At 40.3% G+C, this 11,283-nt stretch overlaps 1 protein-coding gene across 2 annotated transcripts in view; it reads right to left on the bottom strand.

The window, feature by feature from the left end:
* The window catches only part of LOC141250735 (TRAF family member-associated NF-kappa-B activator-like), a 30,565-nt gene extending 19,614 nt beyond the window's left edge, over window positions 1–10,951 (bottom strand). The window contains exons 1-3 of one of the 2 annotated variants that reach the window (XM_073670076.1): window positions 10,732–10,951; window positions 6,155–6,353; window positions 342–463 (exon numbers count right to left, since the gene is read on the bottom strand). In XM_073670076.1, the coding sequence (XP_073526177.1) occupies window positions 342–453 (112 nt within the window). In that variant the 5' untranslated portion in view covers window positions 454–463; window positions 6,155–6,353; window positions 10,732–10,951. The remainder of the gene's footprint in view (window positions 1–341; window positions 464–6,154; window positions 6,354–10,731) is intronic. The other variant, XM_073670071.1, reaches the window with a different exon arrangement.
* Between the last annotated feature and the right edge of the window lie 332 nt (window positions 10,952–11,283).

Consider the following 11,283-nt stretch of genomic DNA (forward strand, 5'->3'; position numbering starts at 1 on the left):
TCTTATTTATTTATTTTTTAACATAAAAGTATTTACCACAAAATATTGGGGTCTGCAGAAAAAAAATAATGTGTCAGATATTTTATTTAAAAAATGTATTTATTTAAAAGCTATTTTTTTAATATACTTTTTAGAACTTCACTTGGTCAGCTATATTAGAAATACACTTTCTTCCTGTCCATAAAGACAGCACTGATGCTGTGTGCTAAAAGGCAAATGCAATGAATGGGAGTGAAAAAGATAGGGAAATGTGTATGTCATAACATATTACAGTTTACAGGAAGTACAACCACCTCCTCCAATAAAAACAACACTGCATCTCTTGAGGATATTTGTCTTACCTTTAGTCTCACCCTTTGTTAATAGCAACTTTTGGAGAAGTTCAGCCTGTTTGGAGCATATAATCTGCAACTTTTTGAATTCTTGGTACAGTTCTAAAAAAGCATCTTCCATCTTATATTACCTAAAAAGAAGGAAAACAACTTTCAACCAAATACTGTTTTGTGTTTTGAGAAATGGTTCCTACTGGTCTATTAACAATTGTACAATTAACCCCTTTACCCCCGAGGGTGGTTTGCACGTTAATGCCCAGGCCAATTTTTACAATTCTGACCACTGTCACTTTATGAGGTAATACCTCTGGAACGCTTCAACGGATCCCGCTGATTCTGAGAATGTTTTTTCGTGACATATTGTACTTAATGATAGTGGTAACATTTCTTCAATATCACTTGCGTTTATATGTGGAAAAATCTGAAATTTGGCGAAAATTTAGAAAATTTGGCAATTTTCAAGCTTTGAATTTTTATGCCCTTAAATCAGAGAGATATGTTACACAAAATAGTTAATAAATAACATTTCCCACGTGTACTTTACATCAGCACAGTTTTGGAACCAACATTATTTTGGGTTAGGAAGTTATAAGGGTTAAAAGTTGACCAACGATTTCTCATTTTTCCAACAAAATTTACAAAACCATTTTCTTTGGGACCACATCACATTTGAAGTGACTTTGAGGGGCCTTTATGACAGAAAATACCCAAAAGTGACACCATTCTAAAAACTGCACCCCTCAAAGTGCTCAAAACCACATTCAAGAAGTTTATTAACCCTTCACGTGCTTCACAGGAATTTTTGGAAAGTGGAAGAAAAAAAATGAACATTTAACTTTTTTCACAAAAATGCTACTTTAGACCCCGATTTTTTTATTTTTGCAATGGGAAAAAATGGACCCCAAAATTTGTTGTGCAACTTCTCCTGAGCATGCCAATACCCCTATGTTGGGGCAAACCACTGTTTGGGCGCAAAGCAGGGTTTGGAAGGGAAGGAGCGCCATTTGACTTTTTAAATGTAAAATTTGCTTGAATAATTAGCGGATACCATGTTGCGTTTGGAGTGCCCCTGATGTGCCTAAACAGTGGAAACCCCCCACAAGTGAAACTATTTTGGAAACTAGATCCCTCAGGGAACTTATCTAGATGTGTGATGAGCACCTTGAACCCCTGAGGGGTCTAGTTTCCAAAATGGTGTCACTTGTGGGGGGTTTCCACTGTTTAGGCACATCAGGGGCTCTCCAAACGCAACATGGCGTCCGCTAATTATTCAAGCAAATTTTACATTCAAAAAGTCAAATGGCGCACCTTCCCTTCCGAACCCTGCCGTGCGCCCAAACAGTGGTTTTCTCTCACATATGGGGTATCGACTTACTCAGGAGAAATTGCACAACAAATGGTACGGCACAATTTCTCCTGTTACCCTTATGAAAATACAAAATTGGGGGCTGAAAAACATTTTTTGTGGGAAAAATGTGAAAATTTTATTTTCACGGCTCCATGTTATAAACTTCTGTGAAGCACCTGGGGGTTCAAGGTGCTCATTACACATCTAGATAAGTTCCCTGAGGAACTTATCTAGATGTGTGAGGAGCACCCTGAACCACCAGGTGCTTCACAGAAGTTTGTACCATGGAGCAGTGAAAATAAAAAAATCAAACTTTTTCCACAAAAATTATATCTTAGTCCCAAATTTTTATTTTCACAACGGTAATAGGAGAAAATGGACCCCAAAAACTTTTGTGCAAGTTCTCCGGAGTACACCGATACCCCAAATGTGGGGAAAATACACTGTTTGGGCGCACAGTAGGGTTCAAAAGGGAAGGAGCACTGTGTGACTTTTTGAACGCAAAATTGGCTGGAATTGAGAGCGGACGTCATGTCGCTTTTGGAGTGCCCCTGATGCGCCAAAATAGTGTAAACCCCCAACAACTGACCCGATTTTGGAAACTAGACCCCTCAAGGATTTTGTTAAGGGGTATAGTGAACATTTTGAACCCAGAGGTATGACACAGAAATTGATAACATTAGGTCATCATATTGAATAAGTTGTCATTAGTCTAGAGCGCAAGTGCTCGCTACTTGAGTTTGCATCGGGTACTCAGGTATGCACCGTGTATCTTGGGTGCTCGAGTGACATGCTTGAATCTCCGCATCGCATGTTTCACGGTTGTTAGACACCCAAAAATAAACATGTGGGGATCGCTTGTACATGGCAGGTAATCCCAACCAGGTTTTTTGGCCGCGAAATAGATGGGGCGGAGACTCGAGCATGTCACTCGAGCACCTGCGATACTCAGTGCATACCCAAGTAGCGAGCACTTGCGCTCAACACTAGTTGCCATATCGTCATTTTTTTTCTTTACTTTTGAAAAGATGCCAACCCCAACACAACCCTAACCCTAGCACAACCCTAACCCTAGCACAACCCTAACCCAACCCTAACCCTAGCACAACCCTAGCCCAACTCTAACCCTAGCACAACCTTTGCACAACCCTAACCCTAGCACAACCCTAACCCTAGCACAACCCTAGCCCTAGCACAACCCTAACCCCAGCACAACCCTAACCCTAGCACAACCCTAACCCTAGCACAACCCTAGCCCTAGCACAACCCTAACCCTAGCACAACCCTAACCCTAGAGTTTATTTTTTACGCCTTTCCTCATGCCGTATAAGTGATTAGACGACTTTAATCTTCGGCTTGGTATGATTACAGCAATACCAGATTTCTAGCGGGTTTGCATTATTGACAGCTGTCACACACTAAAAGATCATTTTTTTTTTTTGCAAAGACTAGTTTTTGCATCGCCATATTTTGAGAGCTATAAATTTTCCATATTTTGGCCGACAGAGTCATGTGGTGGCTTGTTTTTTGCGGGACAAGTTGACGTTTTTATTGGTACCATTTTCAGGCACGTGACATTTTTTAATGGCTATTAATTACGATTTTTGGGAGGCAGAATAAATAAAAACCAACAATTCAGGAATAGTTTATTTTTTTTTTTATGCCGTTCCACATGTGGTAGCATTATTCTTGGGGTCAGTAAGTTTACAGCAGTACCACATTTATATTTTTTTTACGTTTTGGCGCATCTACACAATAAAAACTATCTTATAGAAAAAAGAATATTTTTTGCATCGTTATATTCGGAGAGCTATAACTTTTTTATTTTTCGGCTGATGGAGCTGTATGGCAGCTTGTTTTTTGCAGGACAAGATGACGCTTTCAGCGGTACAATTTGTATTTACATTTGTCTTTTTGATCGCGTTTTATTTTTTGTTTGGCGGTATGATGATAAAGCTTTGTTTTTTATTTATTTTTTTTACCGTGTTCACTAAAGGGGTCAACTAGTGGGACAGTTTTATAGGTCAGGTCGTTCCGGACGCGGAAATACCAAATATGTGTACTTTTATTGTTTTTGTTTTTTTCATAATAATATTTATTGATGGGTACAATATATTTTTATTTTTTGGGGATTATTTTTTTTATTTTTTTTAAATATTTTTACAATTTTTTTAATTTTTTCCACTTTCTGATTCTTTTTTAACTTTTACATGTTGTCCCACTATGGGACTTTCACTTTTTGCAGGCTAATCGCCTGTATAGCACAGGAATGCAGCACCATCCCTGTGCTATACAGGCTGTCAGCGCTGCCCAAGCAGAAGATACTGTGATTGTGCTCTGCGCATGATCAAAGTATCTTCCTGCAGTCTGGTGACCCGGATGTCGTCATGACGACATCCGGGTCACATGACAACCACGGGACCCGGCCACAGACAGCGAGGGACGCCACTGACAGCGCTTACCTCCTTTTGCCACCGGATTGCTGCGATCGACTTTGATTGCAGCATTTCAGGGGTTAATGTGCTGGGAGCGGTACGGGACGGCTCCTAGCACATAGTACCGGGTGTCAGCTGCGACAATCAGCTGACACCCGGCTGCGATTCCGTCCGCACAGCCTGTGTGCGGGCGGAATCGCCGATGCATACTAATACGTATCTGGTCCATAAGGCCCATGGCGCAGATACGTATTAGTACGTATCATGTCAGAAAGGGGTTAATGTAATCAAAAATATTCTTAAAATGTCTTTCTGCATTTTCCTCTCCATCATTTCTATCAATGATAATATAATGTATTACCATACCTAAAACTTCCAAATGAGAGGTACATTCAAGGCCTCATTGTAAAGTGCGCACCCAGGGGCATGTGCCCTGGGTTCACCACCAACAATGGTCTTCACCAATTGCAAAATATTGTTAAATTGCCAAACCATGTGGTGGTTTTGTAGCAACTTTTGCCATATCATAGCAAACATGTTACATGATTGTTGCAATTTTCATAATTATGTGATGACATCAAAAGGTTAAAAAGACTATAGATCATTCCTGATGTCAATATACAGTATTGGCAAATAGATAATGACAAACAAAAAAACTAATTTCCCACTCCGCTCTCCACTCTGTCACCTGATTCATGTTGCCGCAATGGTGCAGCCAAGTATATTATGCGATAATAAATATAGTTAGAAGATCTGTCCAGGGACCATAACTGAAGATGTGACTAGTCCAGCTCCGCCCCTGGCCGGCTGTTCCCAGCACTGATAGAGGTGATTGATAGGTCTCTCGCTTTACAAGCACTTTGCAATTTAAACAATTTAAGAACTGGAGACAATCCCTTAAATGCCTAAATGCCAATTACTCCAATAACTAATGTCTAGTATTTTGTCTTTCTTGACCTAGCAAGTCTGCTGTCTGTTATTTATATTCAGTTAATTTTTTTCAAAATCATAAGTATTTAAGTGTTTACTCCCTAGTTATTCTGTTCATTATTCTGCTCAGAGAATAGTTTATAATATCACGTTAAGCTTTCTGTTCCTCAATTGATTTTTAGCCGTACTTGCTCTGAAACTAGAAGTCAGATCACTCATCACATGACACAAAAAAACATAACAGATGCTTAAGTAAAACTGCAGTTTCAGACATGACCAAGGATAATAGCTGTTTGTGAAAATAAGAAATCATGCAGCCATATACAGTCATACAGTTAGCAACTACCTGCCTGTTTATTTTTAGGTCCATAGTAAAAAAAATAAAACAATAGTCCTAGATAAACCCTGTAACAGTCAGCTCCTGTTCCTGCTTTTCTGAATCATCCACAATATAGACACCCAATTGTACAGAAAGTGCATAATGTATCCAAACAAATTTGAGCTGCATACATGCACACAACACTGCTGCATACACAGTAGATACACACACTCAGCTCTGCTGCACACTACACATGCCCAACCACCGTTCCATTTAATCTTTATGGGGCTCCTGGAAAAATCAGAGTACAGCGCTGAGCAGCCCCATAGAAAATGAACGAAGCGGTGATCGGTTATGTACACTTCCGCTTCATTCAAACAAGGATAAGATAAAAGTGTCTATTCTCCTGATCAGTGCAGATCCCAGCAGTCAGACCCACAATGATCTATAAATTACTGCCCATCCAATGGATAGGTGATAACTTATTTTCAACAAACAACCCCTTTAAGCTTCGTTTCTACTAAATACCATTCTAAAATAGATATAAAAGCTGCATCTAGCTTAAAGGTCTACATAACTGGACATAAAGTGAACATACTGTAACTTTAATTTAAAAAGTTGAGGCCTGGTTGGTATTCTCAGTATTTATTTAACAGTATTGTTATTTATATCTATAGTTTTTGCTATTGTTTTAGATCTGCTGCATACCTATCATCAAGCCATGGCTACAGTATATAACATGATATCATGTAACCCAGGGTCAAATGGAGAATAAAAGCAAAATACTCACAAAACTGCTCAACTTTTATTTAGATTTGACCTAAACCAGAAAGCTTTTTGGTTGAAATTTTTGGGTGGTTTTCTCTTTATGTACTCTTTCATTTCTTCATATACTCAGCGCAGCAGATTTTATGTTACTGTAGAATTGTTCATTGTTGCTGTTTCAGTTCCTCTTCAGTTAGATAAGGGATGGTAGATATGTGTAAAAGCTTCCACGGCAGAAAAGTAAAGAGGAAGTAATGTGAAATATTCAAAAAGCTTTAATGCAAAGAAAATTCCGAAGAATGTAAAAAAAAAATATAAAAACAATAAAAAATGAATGCTTACAGACTTTTAAAGAAGACATTTAACTTGGCCAAGATTAGAGTTGAATATTTTCCATACAGAATCATTTTAGTATGTGGCGCTCAGGTTCATCTTTGGACATTGTTCTCTATTTATATGGTTCATCCTCAGCACTGCATACTGGCTAAGGCCACGTTCACACGTTCAGTATTTTACCTCAGTATTTGTAAGCCAAAATCAGGAGAGGAATAATCAGAGAAAAAGTACAGGGTGGGCCATTTATATGGATACACCTAAATTAAATGGGAATGTTTGGTGATATCAACTTCCTGTTTGTGGCACATTAATATATGGGAGGGGAGAAACTTTTCCAGATGGGTGGTGACCATGGTGGCCATTTTGAAGTCAGCCATTTTGGATTCAACTTTATTTTTTTCAATGGGAAGAGGGTCATGTGACACATCAAACTTATTGAGAATTTCATAAGAAAAACAATTGGGTGCTTGGTTTTAATGTAACTTTATTCTTTCATGAGATTTTTAGAAGTTTATGACTACTTATAAATGTGTTCAAAGTGCTGCCCATTGTGTTGGATTGTCAATGCAACCCTCTTCTCCCACTCTTGACACACTGATAGCAACACCGCAGAAGAAATGCTAGCACAGGCTTCCAGTATCTGTTGTTTCAGATGCTGCACATCTCGTATCTTCATGGTATGGTGTGGTATATGGGCTACAAAGATAGTGGGGCCATTCTTCATCAATGGAAACCTCAATGCCACTGGATATCTGAAATTGCTACATGATGATGTGTTGCCCTCTTTATGCACTGAAGATGGCACGTTCCCTGTGTTTTTCCAACAAGATGGTGTACCACCACATTATGGGTGTCAGGTCCGAGCATTCCTACATGAACAGTTTCCTGGAAAGTGGATTGGTCGTCGTGGGCCAGTTGAATGGCCACCAAGTTCTCCCGATCTGACCCCCTTAGACTTTTATCTTTGGGGTCATCTGAAGGCAATTGTCTATGCTGTGAAGATACGAGATGTGCAGCATCTGAAACAACGGATACTGGAAGCCTGTGCTAGCATTTCTTCTGCGGTGTTGCTATCAGTGTGTCAAGAGTGGGAGAAGAGGGTTGCATTGACAATCCAACACAATGGGCAGCACTTTGAACACATTTTGTAAATGGTCATAAACTTGTAAAAAACTCATGAAAGAATACAGTTACGTTAAAACCAAGCACACCATTGTTTTTCTTATGAAATTCTCAATAAGTTTGATGTGTCACATTACCCTCTTCCCATTGAAAAAAATAAAGTTGGATCCAAAATGGCCAACTTCAAAATGGCCGCCATGGTCACCACCCATGTGGAAAAGTTTCCCCCTCTCATATACTAATGTGACACAAACAGGAAGTTGATATCACCAACCATTCCCATTTAATTTAGGTGTATTCACATAAATGGCCCACCATGTATAATAGAAACACATCACCACTTCTGTATTTATCATCCACTGCTAGTTTTGGCTTACAAATACTGATGTAAAATACTAACCAAATACTGAATGTGTGAATGTGGCCTAAAACAGAAGATTGCACAATTGTGGAGTTGGATTAATTATTTTTTCCATCCTGAAAAATACTTTTTTGGTGAACTCTGGGGTTAAACTTATCACAAGGTGTCCTGCTAGTTGATCTCTTATAATCTGTTGTAAAACCCAGTAGCAAGGGTTCTGCAGCGCCACTACAGGAGAAATTAAGCATTATACAGTTTCCAATTAAAGGGAATGTGCCACCCCCCTGGGCGATATCAGACCTCTACTATGGGCATACAGGTGATAGAAAAGTAAATCTATACTTACCTGTATGGCTCATAGCAGAAGTCTGATTGCAGAGAAATCTGGTTTTAGGCTGTGTGCCCACGATGCATTTTTAATGCATTTCCACAGTGTTTTTGCAGCTGCGGAAACACATTAAAAACGCATGGTAGAAGGGCAGCAATGTTCCCCAATGATAATCCGCATGTGCTGTGCACATGCTGCGGAAATTTCCGCTGCGGATTATCATTGCGGAAAAAAACGCAGCACTACCAATTATTTTGCGGAAGTGCTGCGTCTTCGCCGCCATTGACTTGCATGGATTACGCATCAATGTATATGTAGATACGTAATCCAAGCATTCTAATGTGCGGATGGTACCCGGGTGTAGATGAGAGGAGAGACTCATCCACACCCAGGTACCATTAAAAAATCTGTAAAAAAAGAATAAAATAAAAAATAAATGTATACTTACCTTCTGTCGGCCTGCGCTGCGCTCCTGCTTGCTTCCCGGCACTTTGCAGTGAATTGAAGGACCTGCGCTGACGTCAGAGTCATGTGACGGGTAACGCGACGCTGACGTCGGCAGGTCTTTCAATTCACTGCTGCCGGCAGCCGGGACCAAGACAGCGCAGGCCATCGGAGGGTAAGTATACATTTCTTTTTTTATTTTTACCACTCTCTCGGGTCACACTATATAAATCCATGCAGTTTACATGGATTTATATAGTGTGACCTAGTTGTCACAAGCACTTTCCAAGTGATGCTAATCGCCTGGAAAGCGCTTGTCAATCCGCATGCGGAAATGTCAATGAATAACGCTCCATTTCCGCATGTCCCTGGCAGGAAAACGCATGTACAATCCGCATGTACAATCCGCATGTACAATCCGCATGCGTTTTTTTCTGCCAGGGAGATGCAGAAACGCTCAGGAAAAAATCCTGAGCATTTCTGCATCGTGGGCGCATAGCCTTATAAAGTCTGTTTTCCAGAGGCTTGGTGTCCGTGGGACGCCAAGCAAACCCCTCCTATCTGCTTACTATTCCCCTAAATCGCCGCCTCTGTGCTAAATTACCATATTGCTCCCCTCCCCTGCACGTCACGGGGCCCTGTGACAGGCCCTGTGATGTGCCCTGCCCTGCTCCCCCTCCCGTGCATGCGCAAAGCGCCGCTCCCATGGAGCACGCTTTGTTTCCCTCCGGCTCCATTTGGCTGTGTACTGAGCCGCAGCCTTGACTTCCACTTCACTGGCAGTGCGCAGCCAAATGGGGCCGGAGGGAAACAAAGTGCACTCTGGAAAACAGACTTTATAAAACCAGATTTCTCTGCAATCAGACCTCTGCTATGGGCCATACAGGTAACTATAGATTTACTTTTCTATCACCTGTATGGCCAGAGTAGAGGTCTGATATCTCCCAGGGGGGTGACAGATTCCCTATACATCTATGGGTTGTCTGTTTAATGTGAGAAATGCCCTTTGCACCACTGGCTAATATATCAATGCAGAATTCATTAATAAGGTATTAAAATGGTGTTTTTAAGCTATAACAGGCGTATAATTCTATACAGGAGCATACAGTAATACAATCAAAAGTTTATTTTAGGTAATGAGAGATGCTTTTTCTATTTTGTAAATCGATGACATTTTCTAATTTCATTCCACAGCAGTCAGTGAAATTTTTTTCAATAATAATAAATCCACTGGTGACCGCCATCACAATATGGAGCAGGCTCAGGATGTTGTCACGCAAAGCTACAACTCGTGCCACAAAAATCAAATACTCAAATAGCTATGTAATGGAAAATAAAAAAGTTATGGCTTTTGGAAAGAGGGGAGGAATTTCAATTAAATTTTTCCCCTGGTTGCACTTGGCTATAAAGAAAAAAAAGCATATATTTACCTTTCCCGAGTCTATGAATCTCCGACCCTGCTCCAGAAGTATGGTTTTGGCTGCAGCGCATCAAAAGCGTAACAGCCATTCAGTGAGCTCTCTGAGTGGGGTATTCCATCTATACAGGAGCACCCCACTAAAGCCACCGAGCTCACTGATTGGCCGTCGTGCTGTCAAGATGACTTCAACGCCATATCCAATGCCTGTCACCAAGAGCTGCGGTAGATGCCCACTGGTGGATCTGGGGAAGATGCGTACAGCACGGCTGTTTTTTTTATAGCAAACTGCAGACAGGGTATACATTGAAAAGGAACAATCCAAATGGTATCAATATATAGCTTAAAAATGATCAACTTTGCCATATCTGGAGTACTGCACATTGCTTGTTTCGTGTAATCCATCAGCATTTTCCTAATTTTCATCAGCCGTACCCTTCTATTAAAATGAATTACTTGATCAAGATTATACACTGTGCTATAATCCATACATAATGAAAGTACCCCCTAAAGATGTGGCACCTACCCACTGTGTTACACATAACATAAATGGAGAATCTCAAATCTAGAAAAATATGGATTAATCACACTTACCATCAAGATCCCAAAACTTATAATTTTTCAATTTTGATTGGCCTTGCAAAAGTGCTCCAAGAAGCAATTGTGAGGAGATTCCATGTGCAGTTGTGTCCAGGAGCAGCCAAATGAAGAAGAGTTTTGTAGGTTTCTCCAATAAAGTGCAGCTTTAGTGACCCTTTGCTTGCTGTAAAACTGCTGTTGCAATAGAACCTGTTTTGAGAGCTGTCTGCTTCTCTAAGGGGAAATTCCCAGCTTCATTACACTGAAAATGAAACCTGCAACCCCCACAAAAACAGGAAACTTGAAAACTTTCTTGATAACATTGACTTTTGTAATGGATTCACTTCAGATGCATGTTGTCAGATGTATGGACCCTTATAGCAATCTAGATCCTATAAAGACATACATGTTTGCCCTTCACCCCCATGTAATAATGTCCCCCACCCTGTAATAATGTTCCCGATCCTGGCTCCTTACAGTAACAATGTCCCTTTCCTGTAATAATGTCCTCCATCCTAGGCCACTTCCTGGGATAATTTCCCTCATACTGGGCCCCTTACTGGTATA

The sequence above is a fragment of the Phyllobates terribilis genome, unplaced genomic scaffold (assembly GCF_046119375.1).
Source record: "Phyllobates terribilis strain yellow unplaced genomic scaffold, ASM4611937v1 Scaffold_2__4_contigs__length_985480577, whole genome shotgun sequence".
Taxonomy (NCBI): domain Eukaryota; kingdom Metazoa; phylum Chordata; class Amphibia; order Anura; family Dendrobatidae; genus Phyllobates; species Phyllobates terribilis.